This window comes from Mesitornis unicolor, unplaced genomic scaffold, assembly GCF_000695765.1.
Source record: "Mesitornis unicolor isolate BGI_N332 unplaced genomic scaffold, ASM69576v1 scaffold16790, whole genome shotgun sequence".
NCBI classification, from domain to species: Eukaryota; Metazoa; Chordata; class Aves; order Mesitornithiformes; family Mesitornithidae; genus Mesitornis; species Mesitornis unicolor.
In genome coordinates, this window is record NW_010160480.1 from 21,830 (window position 1) to 34,918 (window position 13,089).

General features: G+C 51.3%; 2 protein-coding genes across 2 annotated transcripts in view; one reads left to right on the forward strand and one right to left on the reverse strand.

Annotated features, from left to right (window-relative positions):
- The first annotated feature begins 1,160 nt into the window (after positions 1-1,160).
- Positions 1,161-7,091, forward strand: CACFD1 (calcium channel flower domain containing 1). Its single transcript, XM_010190113.1, has 5 exons — positions 1,161-1,284; positions 5,731-5,803; positions 6,197-6,322; positions 6,454-6,561; positions 6,878-7,091. Exons 1-5 carry the CDS (start codon positions 1,161-1,163, stop codon positions 6,969-6,971), a joined length of 525 nt encoding a protein of 174 aa, XP_010188415.1. The 3' UTR covers positions 6,972-7,091.
- Positions 7,092-12,354: 5,263 nt separating this feature from the next.
- Positions 12,355-13,089, reverse strand: part of SLC2A6 (solute carrier family 2 (facilitated glucose transporter), member 6) — a 4,243-nt gene continuing 3,508 nt past the window's right edge. Inside the window, exons 8-10 of the mRNA XM_010190125.1 lie at positions 13,024-13,089; positions 12,599-12,744; positions 12,355-12,510 (exon numbers count right to left, since the gene is read on the reverse strand). The exon at positions 13,024-13,089 is cut by the window's right edge and continues 123 nt beyond it. Of these exons, the coding sequence (XP_010188427.1) occupies positions 12,355-12,510; positions 12,599-12,744; positions 13,024-13,089 (368 nt within the window). The remainder of the gene's footprint in view (positions 12,511-12,598; positions 12,745-13,023) is intronic.

Consider the following 13,089-nt stretch of genomic DNA (forward strand, 5'->3'; position numbering starts at 1 on the left):
TCTTTTTCCAACCACAAGATCTTATTTTGTTCTGTCTTCTTAATAGTTGGGGTTTTTTGCTGGTTAAGCCTGGGGTTTTTTGCTTGCTAGCCTCCAGATTTAGGTTCCATTCCTGGAAGAGCTAGAAAGTAGATTCTTGAAGCGAGAGCCTCGAGGAACTGAATATATCAGCTATCCCACTGCAGTGCGTGGGTGATGCAGGCACTGGGCCTTCATTTCCTGTCTAACAGGAGATACTAACGTAAAGACATCCTTCTCTTAATCCCTTTTTTGTAACCTTTTAGCAGATGGGATCTGTCTTCCCACTCTGCTCTGGATCCTGAGACTCGCTGCTCTTTCTTGTTCCAGATCAGCTATGCAGAGTCCCTGGTCTGTACAGAGAGGCTCTGGTTACTGACTGTATGCTCTGTGTTCATTTGCTAAAAATGCAGCTGTTGTCTTTATGTAAATCATAAAGAGAATTAAGTCTGTTTCCCTGTACCATTTGTTTGGATACCAACAAGTTGCCAACTGGGATAACTCTGACTAGCAAAGTCCTACTCCTGTTTTTTAAGGAGAAAACCTGATTCCCTTCTGATTACGGGGTGTGTTGCCCTCTTACCTTGAGGGTAGAGTTTTGTAAACACTATTAAATGCATTTTCATGCAAAAAAAATCATGTTTCCCTTTCCTCTGAGCACACGCTGGCCACCTGGCTAACAGCATCTAGGTGTTAGCCAAAGGAAACTGGACCTGGAGCCCCTGTGCACCCCAGACTCAGGCGTGGAGTCCATGCCTGCACAGCTGCTTATGAATACGTACAGACGGGCTCTGCCCAGCCGCTTTTTAATGCGAATGACATCAAAGCCCGGCCTGCTGGAGGAGGGGACCCACAATGCAATACGCAGGCAGACGTGGAGGCAGCTCCCACGGCCGCTGGCATCGCCGCTGCGGGCAGAGATCCTCCATTGTCAGCCCTGGGGGGCCTGCCGGGGGCCAGGCCCTGCATGGGGGTGCGGGGAGAGGCCTAGCGGCGGCAGGGCTGGGTTTAGGGGCTGTGTCCTGGGGTGGCTGAAGAGGGGCACGGGGGGGGTGTCACCTGGTGGGGGGTGCATCCTGTGCTGCTGGGGCTCAGGCGGGGATTGGGGTGCTGCCCCCTGACCCCCCGGGAGCTGGGGTGCCATGAGCGCTCAGGACGAGCAGTTCCAAGCAGCAGCCCCTGACCCAGCAGCTTCCTCCGCTGATGATGGCATGACCTGGTGGTACAGGTGGCTCTGCCGGATTGCCGGGGTCATCGGGGGTATGTGTAAGTATCCCCCTCGCTCCCAGCCAAAAGGTCCCCCTCTGCTCCGCTTGTGCATGCGATAGCGCGCGTGTCGGGGGTCTCCTGTCCTGTTAGGGTCACATTTGGGTAGGGGGGTGTGCTACGGGTCAGCCATTTGAGGTTACAGGTTTGAATCTGCTCCTGATGTTGGTTTGCTGTGTTTCAGGCACAAGGAAGAGCTGTGGGTATGCCTGAAGTGGGGTGGTTTTAGCTTGGACACAAGGGATGTGCTTTGCACTTACTGAACTTGCTGTTTTTTAGCACCTGGGAGATGGGACATCACGGGGGGATCTGCAAATCCTTGAGTTTCTCCTTAATACAGCACTTGCTGGAGGTGGGAGCAGCAGCTGAGCCCCTGGTCCTGTGGGGGACTGTGAGCAGATAAACCAGGTGATGATTTTACCGCAAGCACTGGGCTCAGGATGCTCAGCCGGGTCAGGTTTAGGGCTTGACAAAGGGCCATGGGATTTGGTTCATCCTGTTTGACTGTCAGGTGTTCCTATGTTCCTGCAACTTATTTTATTTCCCCATTCTGAATGTTGGAGCGTGCTTCCCGTTATTCCTGTTGTTGATCGCAGAGGGCCTGGCTGTGTTGTTTTGAAGGCAAATAATGGCCTTGGTTTGTGTTGTATGTTTTTAAGGAGTTTAGTCCTGGACACGGAGAAGGGAGCCGGCGTGCAGCAGAGTGAGTTGGCTGTGCTCTGAATTACCTGCTGCTGAAAAAAATTTTCCCAGGGAAAGCGTCTTGGCAACTTCACCAGAAATCAGCTTGTCCTGTAGTGCTGTTTTGCTACATTCTGTGGGGAGATTAATAGCTCTTAAAAGCAGGAGGGACTGTTATGACCGCTTAGTCTGATCTCCTGCAGAGCACAGGATGGAGAATTTCTTCTGCTTCAGGTCCACGACTTCTAGTAAAACTGGCGTTTCTCAGCCAGTGCAGTCAGCCCTGATTTATTCCCTCGGTTGTAGCATTTCGTCTGACTCCCCTCTCTCCCTGCCCTGTTCCCATGTCTGCCTCTTGCCTCAGCACTTCATGGCTTTTTTGCAGCCAACCTTGTAGGCCCTGGTGTCGCTGGGCTGGTTCATTACAGTCCTTTTTGGCCAGACTGCTAACACATACACTGCTCTCGCTGTTTTTTGTCTTAGGTGGTGAAATTCTGGAAGTGTGAAAAGATTTGGTAGGACTGCTCTTATGGGGCAAAATGTACAGGCCTCGCCACAGTCTGCCTGAGGCCCCAGCGCTTCTGGGCCCGGCAGACGGCCAAGAGCCCAGCTGGGAGGCGTCTTCAGCGCAGGTCCCAGCTCAGGGTTTGTGTAGTGGTGTCTTTCCCATGGGCCAGGGCTTTTTACTTGGTTTTGGTCCATGCAGAGCTGTGGGGATGCAGATGGAGGGTGAAGAGCTGCAGAGAATGGCTCTTGCGTTGCATTGGTGGCGTTGTCCACCTTGCACTGGAGGAGCTCATGAGTGGCTTGAAAGCAGTGCAAGCCTCTGAAGACATATTTTTTCTCTGTCTTCATGTGTCAAAGCAGCTGAATTATGCTTGGATCATTTTCCTAACCTTTTGTTCACAGCTTTCAGAACTCATGATTTGTTTTTAAAGGAAAGCTGAGAGTTCTACGTATTTGGGTGAGGTTTTTTTACGTATATTGGACAAGTCTGGGAGAAGAAGCTTTTGGAAGAAGAGCTAGGCTCTTAACAGGGTTACTGATGATCTGGGGAGGCAGACAGCTTGCTCTGCAGCCCTGACAGTCTCCCTTCACGAAGTTCTTAAGTGTGAAACACAGCCTCCTCTTACATGCAGGGAAATAGGGGACTGTGGAAAAAGGCAACCCTCTGATGGCCCGTGCTTGTGATGGCCCTCTTCAAAGTGCTCCTGATTCAGCATTGCCTTGTTGACAGTGGTCAGTTTGGAGAAGGGGGTGACTGATAACACAGTGAGGCTGGAGTTTGCTGCTGTTTTCAGAGCTTGCAATGGAAGAACAGGAATAATTTATAAGGATTTTTAGCACCTGGATTGTGGTTCTGCTACAGGGCTGGGTTATTTCTTACAGAAGGAAGAATCCTCTGTAGAATGGAAAAGAAACTTTGTTAGTGGAGGTGAGACTGGCAGATAATGTCTACCACATGCAAACACCTGCAGCCCATGACTTGCTTGAGACAGGAAGGTCCAGGGGCCAGAACAGGACAAACAAATGCAGGATCTGTTCCTGGCTCTGGCACAGGCTGGCTTGGTGACCTTGGCCAAGTCCCTTCTCTCCCTTGTGTTCCTGTTTGTAAAACGACGAGGAGAAGCTGTGGCTTTTGTAAAATGCTCTAGGAGCAAAAATAGGCTTGTGTTGAGGATAGTGACCAGCTGCCTGAAATGAATAGAGCCTTTGTGGGGGGTGGGGTTCTCCCTCACCCCTCCATTTTAGCTCCCAGTTATTTGTGCTTCCTCAGGGATTCGGAATGGGACAGCAGTTAAACAAATGGCAGAGCTGTCTGTCTGCCATAGCTGACATGCCATTGAGCATTATCTGCATTTTAAACCTCTGTTTTGCAAAAAGAAGTCTCTGGCTTGGCAGCTCTGTCCCTTTTTGGCTGCTGAGGCAGGAGCCGACCCCGCCTCGGTGGGACAAGGATGCACCAGGCTGCTCTGCAGAGGAGACTGAAGGTCACCGAATTGTTATCTCTGTGGCTGTTGGCAGCCAAGTGCAGTGTTCCTGCGATTACAAACCTTTGCCTCCGGTCCTGCCAGTTGGTGCTGGTGCTGACGCAGGGGCTTGCTCAGCTCGGGCTCGCTGGGTCACGAGTCCGTTGGCAACGGGGGTGGTTGCTCAGCCGAGACTCCTGCAGGGACGCTTAGTGCTCAAGAGTTGTTTTGGAGTTTTTGAGGACAAAACTAAACCAGAACCCTGGACAAAACAACCCCTGGCTGACTAGATTTAAAAAAGAGTAAGGCCAAAAACCTGCTTGGAAAATAACATCACTGAGAAGAATTAGGAACCTCAGTGTTGTGCCCTGTCTCTGAGCAGCCTGCTCCTCCCAGCAGTTCTGCTTGCCGCTGCTTTTCCAGCTCTCCAGCTGTTTGTACTCGTGACTGTGAGCAGATCATCTCACTCCGGTGCCTCAGTTTCCCCTGCAGTGTGGGGACACTGACACTGGTCCCTTTGCCACGGGAGGATGAGAAGCACCCTTGAAGCGTGGATATTAATGTGTCCTGTGGCGTTTCTCTCTGCTGGCTGCTCTTGTTCTCCAAAAGGTTGTGAGTCCTGTGGCATCGTCCTAGGAAGCTTTTAAGAATAACCTGGTTTGACTGTTTCCTAAAACCAGGAGGTTACTTGCTGGTGGGATGACCAGTCCTGTCATTCTGCAGTTCTGTTTCCCAGACCAGTAAATAAGGATAACTGTTTTTAAGGCAACTTTGAAGATTCAGTAGTGACTGCTTAAAAGAAACCTGGCAAATGTGTGCCAGGTGTTTGAAGGTCAGGACTGCTCACAGCAGCTCTGCTTAGGGATCCCCTTAGCAAAACGGGCCGACATCTGAAATACCCAAACGCAGGCTGGTCTCATTCTCTGCTGCTCTTCATTTTGCCGCTAATCACGCCCAAAACAGCCTTTAAGGGCTGTATGGTTTGAACTGGAGTTTAGCAGGGTGTTGTTTACTGCAGACTCAGCCCATGTCTCCCTACCCAGGCTCAGGTTGCAGGGGAGCAGCCATAGCCCAGTGGCATCAGCTGAGGAAAGATGTGGTATCAGGTGCCGGGAGCGCTCTGCAAGTTTAATGAGGCAGGAGGGAGGTGCCTGCCACCTCGGCTTGGACACTGCTGCCTCATCCCTCTCCTTGCGTTACAGAATGGGGAGTGCTGGGTCTATTTTGGGCTCTGCTTTATCCAGCGTCCACTTCCATTTGTATTAGTGGAGACCCAAACTTGGTGCTTTTCTGCCCATCTCTAGTGCAGAACCAGCACCGTGTGGCAGGAGCCAGCTTCATCTCTGCTTTATTTATTGCTTGCCCGTGTGCCTTGGTGCTGCAAGTTGGGTTTTTGCTGAACTTTCCCTGTGCTGCTGGGACCTCTGTGTTCGTCCCGGGACAAAGCAATAATTCCTTAGCAAATAAAAACCAGGGTGCCACATCATGTAAAAACCAGTGTTGGCTATGCGAGTGAAATAGCTGTGCAGGTGTCACGCTGAGACACCAAACATTCGGAGCAAAAGGATACCCCCCTGCATCCTGGGCTCCTCTTTGGGCCTCCACCTTTCCACCCGTCCTCCTGTGCTGCTCTGCAGCGCCTGGGGGTACCGGCCAGGGCAAGGGCTCTTCTTGGCAGCCCCTGCTCCACGAAACAGCCCAAAATACAGAGGAGCAAAATCAAGGTGTGACTGCAAGGTCCCATGGGTGCACTGCTTTGGTCTTCATGGTCACCAAAAGCCTCTTTGCTTTCCAGCCTGTGCCTTCGCTGGTCTCTGGAACTGTGTCACCATCAACCCCCTGAACATCGCAGCCGGCGTTTGGATGATGTGAGCAGAGTTTCTTTTCTCTTTTTCTGCTGGGAGGGAGGTTTGGTTAATTAGAAGGGGCAGAGCTGCCCTGCTTGGGCAGTGGATGCGAGTGAAACGTCCGTCAGGCTCTGCAGGCTCTGTGAATTGCCAGGTCTTGCTCCATTGAGCAGGTTAAGACACTGGCTTTATACTATTTGTATTCTTTCTTTACACCTTTTAAGGTAAACACTGAGATGCCCTTATCCAAAATAAGTCTGGGGCACCAGGGTTTGGGAATTATCAAGAAGCGGGGAGGGAGTGGGGTCTCACTTCTGTCTGCGCTTGGCCATGGAGTGTCTGAGCTCCAGGGGAGTAAGGGCATTGCTGACTGTTGTACTGGACAGGATTAACTCTGGTTTGCTCTGTCTGGAGGCTCAACGCCTTCGTCCTGTTCCTGTGCGAAGCTCCCTTCTGCTGCCAGTTCATCGAGTTCGCGAACGCCGTCTCTGCGAGGGCGGACAGGCTGCGGTCCTGGCAGAAAGCTGCTTTCTACTGTGGGTGAGGATGCTATTGGAGTGAAGCCATCCCGGGAATTGTGTTGGGATGCTGTGGGCACGCCATGATGGATGAGCATCCCTGCATCTCGTGGGGAGCAGAGCCTGGCTTTGATGTGTGCCTCTGTCTTCCAGGATGGCCGTGTTCCCCGTCATCCTCAGCCTGACCTTGACCACGCTCTTTGGAAATGCCATTGCCTTTGCCACCGGGGTGCTTTATGGCCTGTCAGCGCTTGGCAAAAAGTAAGAGAGGTCTTGTGGAGAGGAGGGAAGGGGAAGGTGGGCCTCTAGCCCTCACCTGCCTCCCTAAGGCTGTGCTTTCCTCTTGTACTAACCATGCTTTCAGGTGTAAATGCTGCCAGAGGACATCTCCTTGCCATCATCTCAAAGCCCTGGGAGGGAAGGTCCTAGGGTTTGCTGCAGCTCTGAGCTTTCCCTTGGGGGGGAACGGATGAGCCCAGATCTGGGGGTGGTGGGCATCTTTGGTGGAGTTGGAGAGGGCCAACAAGTCTCATTTCACCCATAGCTTGCATCCCCATGCTCTCCCTTCTCTCCACAGGGGTGATGCCATTTCCTATGCCCGGATCCACCAGCAGCAGAAGCAAATGGATGAAGAGAAGCTCACAGGGTCCCTGGAGGGTCAGGCTCTCTGAAACATGCCAGCTCTCAGTAACCTCTCCTGGACGCTGAGATGGTGAAGATACAGAAATCCACTCTACCCTTCCCTCTGCCTGCTCCCCTCTCTGCTACACCATGATTTTCCTTGGACACTGCAGTGACTGGAAATCTCAGGGGCTGGGGCGAGCTGTGCCCTCTTCTCACACCAGCAGCCAGACCTCAGTGTGTTGGCCCCTCTCTCCTACTCAACCAAATATCTCCCAGCTCCTCTATTTTTTATTTGTTTTTCTGCACTGCAGAGGTGCTGGCTCTTTGAGTGCTGCTTTACAAGCCTGGACAGGCAGCATTTCTTTGAAGTGATGCCTGATAAGGAGCCGAGGATGCAGTGCTCATTTGAGAACAACGCGGATGGGGAGAGGAGGGACAGAGCTGACGTACTGCGGTGGTCCCATGGGAGTCAGGGAGCTGCTGGCCTCATGCCTGGGGGTAACCTGCCATTGCAAGTTACATTTTTTTAGTAACGCTCTCTGGCATGGCCCTTTTGAGGCATAATACACTAATCTAGGGCTTAGCAATACATGGTGATGCTTAAGCTTGGTCTTCTTCCATTGAGCGTATTTTAATAAGGACCCAGTTAGGCCAGGCATCAGAGGCATCGCTGCACGGGAAAGGACATCCAGGAAAAAACCCATATAAAGACAATAACCTTCGCTGCCAGGGAGCTGGGGTGGATCCTGGTACCTACAAAGCACAGCCCCCCTTCCTCTGGATACAGCTGCGGGCAGTTACTGCAATTTACTTGAATTACAAGAATTGATTACTTTGTCTTAATAAGGGTACTTTTCTTAAGCTTCACACTTTTACTGGGGAAGAAGGGAAATGAGGTTTGCTTTACCTCAGCTGAAAAAGGGTACTATTGCTTGAGCAAAGCAGGTTACTTTTTTTGCCGGTGTAAGGGATACTGTGTGAGAGCATCCTTCCCTCATGAACCCGGGACTCTGCTCTCCATCACTCCCTGCGTCTCCTCCCAGGACCCATTCCTCCTTGTGTGAGGGACCTGCTTTTGGCTTCTGTCTGGTACAGCCTTTCTCTTTGGGCTTATGTTCTTTTTTTTGCATCAGTCCTGGGCTGGTTTTGTATGTGAAGGTGGCAGATCCTTCCTTTGCAAACATAGAGGAGTCTGCAGCATTTCAGTGGGGACAGCTGGGATGTCCTGCTGCTTTGTTCCAGGCTCCATCACTGGTTTTTGCATTGTATTTTCTGTTTGCTTTGTCTCACGCGGAAGAAAACTGCTCGCTAAGTCCAGGTGACCCTCTTCTCATCACATTTTCTTCTGGGGGTTTTAATTTATTTGATTTTCACATGATTGCTTTTTTCTTTTGAGTAGGAAAAGAGGGAATAATTTATTTCTAGTTATTTAAGTATTTTGGTGGGACTCACTTCCATGTGCAAAAGGAGTGCTCTGTCTCCTGTCCTTCAGAGAACTGCCTCATTTCATGTGGGGACTCTCTGAACCCAGGGGGAGCCCTGGCTGCTGTAACTGGGATGCTGTAAAATCCTATGCCAGCCTTTAGAGCATTTCTTAGTCTGTATGTTAGCTGCTCTGTGGATTTTGAGCAGAGTCGTGTTGGAAACCATTGATATAGCATGTCCTTCCTCTAGGGATGGTGTGCATTCACATTGGTTGGATGACACCAGAGCATCCCTGACAGAGCTGGGATGGAGCTGCTGCTGCAGGAGCAGCTGGGTACGGATGCAGCATGAGCATTGCGGTCCCTGGAGATCGGAGCGCTAAGCTCCCAGCTAACATTAATTGTTATTTATTCCGTGGTGTTCAGGGAGGTGTGAGGATTTACACCAGCCAGGAACGTGGCTCGGGTTTATTTGCACACCCAGACCCTTGCAGCTGGGCAGCCACTTTGTGCTAAGCCTCTTCCCCCCAGGGCTCTGAACCGTGTTTGCTCTGACACCAGCTTGTCTGAGGTGCAGAATAGGCACCACCAGCCCAGATGCAGCTCGTTTTAATAAAGGCTGTGCCTTTCGGAGCCCCCAGCTCAGGGCTGATCCTTGTTGCCGCACGCAGTCCACGGCGCGTTGGCCTCGTGCATGTGTGCAGGGACCCCAGGCTCCTGCGTGGGCGCTCTTTGAGCTGGTGGTGTCCCTGTGCAGTACCTTTATGGATAATCCAAGCGCAAAGTCCTTGTAAACAGGACACCTGCTTTGATTTCCAGGGGCTGGGGGGAGTTTAGTAGTGTTTAGTAGAGGAATGTTGCAGGCTGATGCACGTAGCTATGAGCATGTCTTTGGTAGTGACTGCTTTGCTCTGTGAGTAGTTCAACAGTAGCTTTAGTGATGGGAGGTGAAAGGTAAAGCAGAGGTGGTAGAATAATCCTTGCAGACTCATCTGCACCCACAGTGATGAACCACAGGACTGGCAGGACCCTCGTTGGCTTCATCTGATTGTCCTAATGCCGTAGACCAGCAGCAGGCAGGTGCTGCTCCAGGTCACCCAGAGGGCTTGCTGGCACGGACAGGTCCTCTCTGCTCCCTTGGCTCCAAGGGCAAGAGTCCCTTGGACACCAGTGGTGCTGTCATGTTGTGTTTTGTGGCAGTTGGGCCTGGCACTGGGGTCAAGGCAGGCAAACGATCTGCACCAGCTCTGCCACTGGTAGCAGGAGGCAAAGCTCAGCTCTGAGCTCAATGCTTTTATTGAATATGGATCTCAGAGGCCATTCTGTAAGAACTGAGCTGGAGTTCTTGGCCACAGCGCCTCAAGAGCCAAGGTCTGTTCAGTGTCTGTGTGCATGCTGCAACAGGAGAGGTGTCAGATCCCTGCCCCAAGAATGCCGACTCCTACAGATGCACGTCTGGAGTGGGAGCTCCTGGGCACCCATGGCTTTCAGGGGTTTAGTGACAGGGGATGGTCTCACCTCCGTGTGGGCCAGAGGCTGTTTTTTGTGGAGATAGAAAGGACCTTTAGAGTAGTAGCATCACAGTAGTTGATGTGCCCTTTCACAGTGCATGGTGGTTATTAATTGTGTTTAGAGGCACCATCAGGGTGCTTGGAGTTGTGTAAGGATAAATGAAGTTAAAAGCCTTGCTCTAGAGCTGTAAACAGGCTCAAGTCAGTCCCCACTGGTGGTGTCCAGGCTGGATGTCTGATCCACAGGATCTCTGTGGAAGAGGTTCTGGTTGCCAGGTCTTGAGAAGGCCTCTTGGGAGGTGAGGGGACAGAAGTTTTGTTACGTGAGCACTCAAAAGCGGGTGGTGCAGTGACTGCGGTGAGGTGTTGACAGCAAGTGTGGGAATACACCTGGGTACTGGAAGCACATGTGCACATAGCAATGGATTTTTACACCGTTCACCATGTGAGCTGTGCACTTCTTACCCATGTGCATTTACACAGCGTGCAACTCTTCCCTGTCCCATTCTGTCACGAAGATGACAACGCTTGTGGAGATCAGCTCCGCTGTCCCTTGGGGCTGTCCATTGGGTGTGAAGAGCAGAAGCTCAATTTCTGCTGTGTTCCCAGACCTCGCTGCTCTGGGCAGGAGCTGATGTTGTAACACCAATTGATTTTCTGTGTGTGCAGTGAATAAAAAGACCATTCTACCTCTGGAAAGAGCCACTGTGATTTCTCAGACTCCAAATGTTGTAGCAAGAACCCTCAGACTTTCTATGTGAAAGACAGGAAGTCTTCTCCAGTGAGGTTCTCACAGGACCTGAAGAGTCCAACCTCATTTCATATTTGGGCATTTCCTCCTTAGGCTGAGCCCCAGGAAGCTCCATTCATCTTTGTCATTTTTTCCTCAGGAAAAAACCATCCACTGTCTTCAGGGAAGGGTTTCACTGAGATGAAGATATCAAGACCTGGTCCATAGCCATGTGGGAAAGAAAATCTCTGTAGCACAGGGCTGCCAGAGATCCTGATCTTCAGGAGGTCAGTGGAAACCAGAGGCTCTTGAGACCTCTTGTATTCAGGCCATGCTTAGAAACAGTCATATTGCAGCCAGGGATGACTGGAAATGGGACTCAGCTGCAAAGGTTAGGTCTGATACTGAATTTTCTCTGTGGTTTTGATTTTGGCCCATCTCTCTTCCTCTGTCCTAGGCTGCTTTAAATTAATCCTCTGATAAAGCACATCTTTTCTTAGGTGATGTCTCTTACCACCTGCTGCAGGGGATCTAAATATCTTGAGATTTGGTTCAAATATGCTTTGTTACCCCACACCTCCTTGTCACAGCTGGCTGAATGTTCCAGGAGTGGGAGGACACAAGCATCTCCACCAGCCCTTGGGCTGCCAAGTGTATTTCAGGAGGTTGGACAGATGCTTGGGTAAATCGTCTCCCAGCTCAGCCTTTCTTTTTCTGCCCTTTTGGGAGGAATAAGGCCTTTTGCTCCTTACAGCCATAACCACCTCCTGTAGCTGTGTTTTACCTAGCGTTAGGCTCTAAAAAAAGTCCTTAACCTTGCAGGACACAGAGGAAAGTGGTAAGAGCTATTTGCTACTAACTATGCAGTTGAAATCTCAAAGTGATGGAGGTGTAGGCTCCACACACAACTGTGATGATCCACCTTTCTCTTTGTGGATGAGTAAAACCCTGGAGTGGGAAGGAGCCATCCCAGTACAAAGTACTGTCAGTACCTACCGTGTCTTTCCTGCAGCAAATCACTTGCACTACAGCTGAATGTTTGTCTGTGCCCACTCTTTGTTTTGTCCTGGATTTTCTTTGTGAACTGTATTTGGTCTTGTTCGTTAGGCTCCTAGTGTAATGTGTGTTTTTAGAGCAATAAAATGTGGCAGCATTTTGTACAAATTACCTGCCTCTGCCTCTTTCAAAGTCCTTAAGTACATGAGACTCATCTGGGAAGCTGCAGGCTGCTGTGTTCCCCTGGTCAGAGTCCTGGTCTGCCTCTTCCATCCCACCAGCCTGCAGCTCCCTTCTCTGCAATCAAGACAACATCTTGCAGTTGGAGGCAAAACTGTTTTATTCTTGCAACTACATGATGAACTTTTGCCAAAAAGGCTACAGCTGTTAACACTGTTCTAGTCAAACCCTAGGGCTTTCGGGCTGCTTTGGTGGCTGCTGAGCAAAGGCTGTGTATGATCTCTTGTCAGCAGCCACATGTCCTATTTTCCAGGGCACCTTTATCTCCAGCCTGGCGCTGGTTACCTGGTCCCACACCTTAGGTTGACGTGTTGTCCAGAGAGCAGCAGGTAGTGTTGAATGATGGGAGGAGAAGGTAAAGTTCCACTTGGCAACTTCTACATCCAACGCAAGATGGTTGTTGCCCCCTGTTCCTCTCCCATTGCCTTCTCAGAGCGCTCCAGCCTCCACCTCCAGCAGCATGACCGTTGTCTTTGTTGCCCTTGATCGTGTGGAAGGGCGGCCTGGCACGGCTGGCAGGTGGCGGCTCCTACCTCATGAATGATCTCCGGCCAGTCCTGAAGAAGGCCTCGATCTGCTCCAGGGACCTGCCTTTGGTTTCTGGAACGCAGCAGCCTGTGAATAAGATGTTCCCAGCACAGATGATGGTGAAGAATAGGAAGGGCACCTCGAGGCCAAAGGCTTCCTGGAAAGCAAGACAGAAAGCAGAGGTGAGCTGGTGCAGAGAGGAGCTGAGGAGGGGCTGCCAGGCACCCAAAAGGGGCGATACCCACCACTACCCGGAGGAAGGACTGAGTCAGGGTGAAGGCTGTCAGCCAGCTCACAACGACACAGAGGCCTGAGGCCACCCCGCGGGCTTTCAGAGGGAGGATCTCCGACATCAGCAACCAAGTGATGGGGCCCCAGCCCATGGCATAACCTGCAGGGGAGGAGGGGTAAGGTGAGGCTTTGAAGCCCTCTGGAGAGTGCAGAAGAGGCCTGTGCAATCCTGTCTTGCTCCCTCATCAATCATTATTCCTCCCCATTCATGCTCTGTCAGTCCTCAAAGTGACTTCAGATGCCATCTTTCTTGGTCTTTCAGGGACATCTGCCTTTCTTCCAACTCCAAGCCCAAATCCCTGCCTCAGATGAGAAACGTCCTCCAGGCTGGCACCCAGCCCTGTGCTGTGAGTCCCAGGTTCCCACGCTCTGCACCTACCCATGATGAAGAACATCGTGGCCAGGAGGGGGATGAGGGTGATGTAGTTGGTTGGCTCAGCAGGAA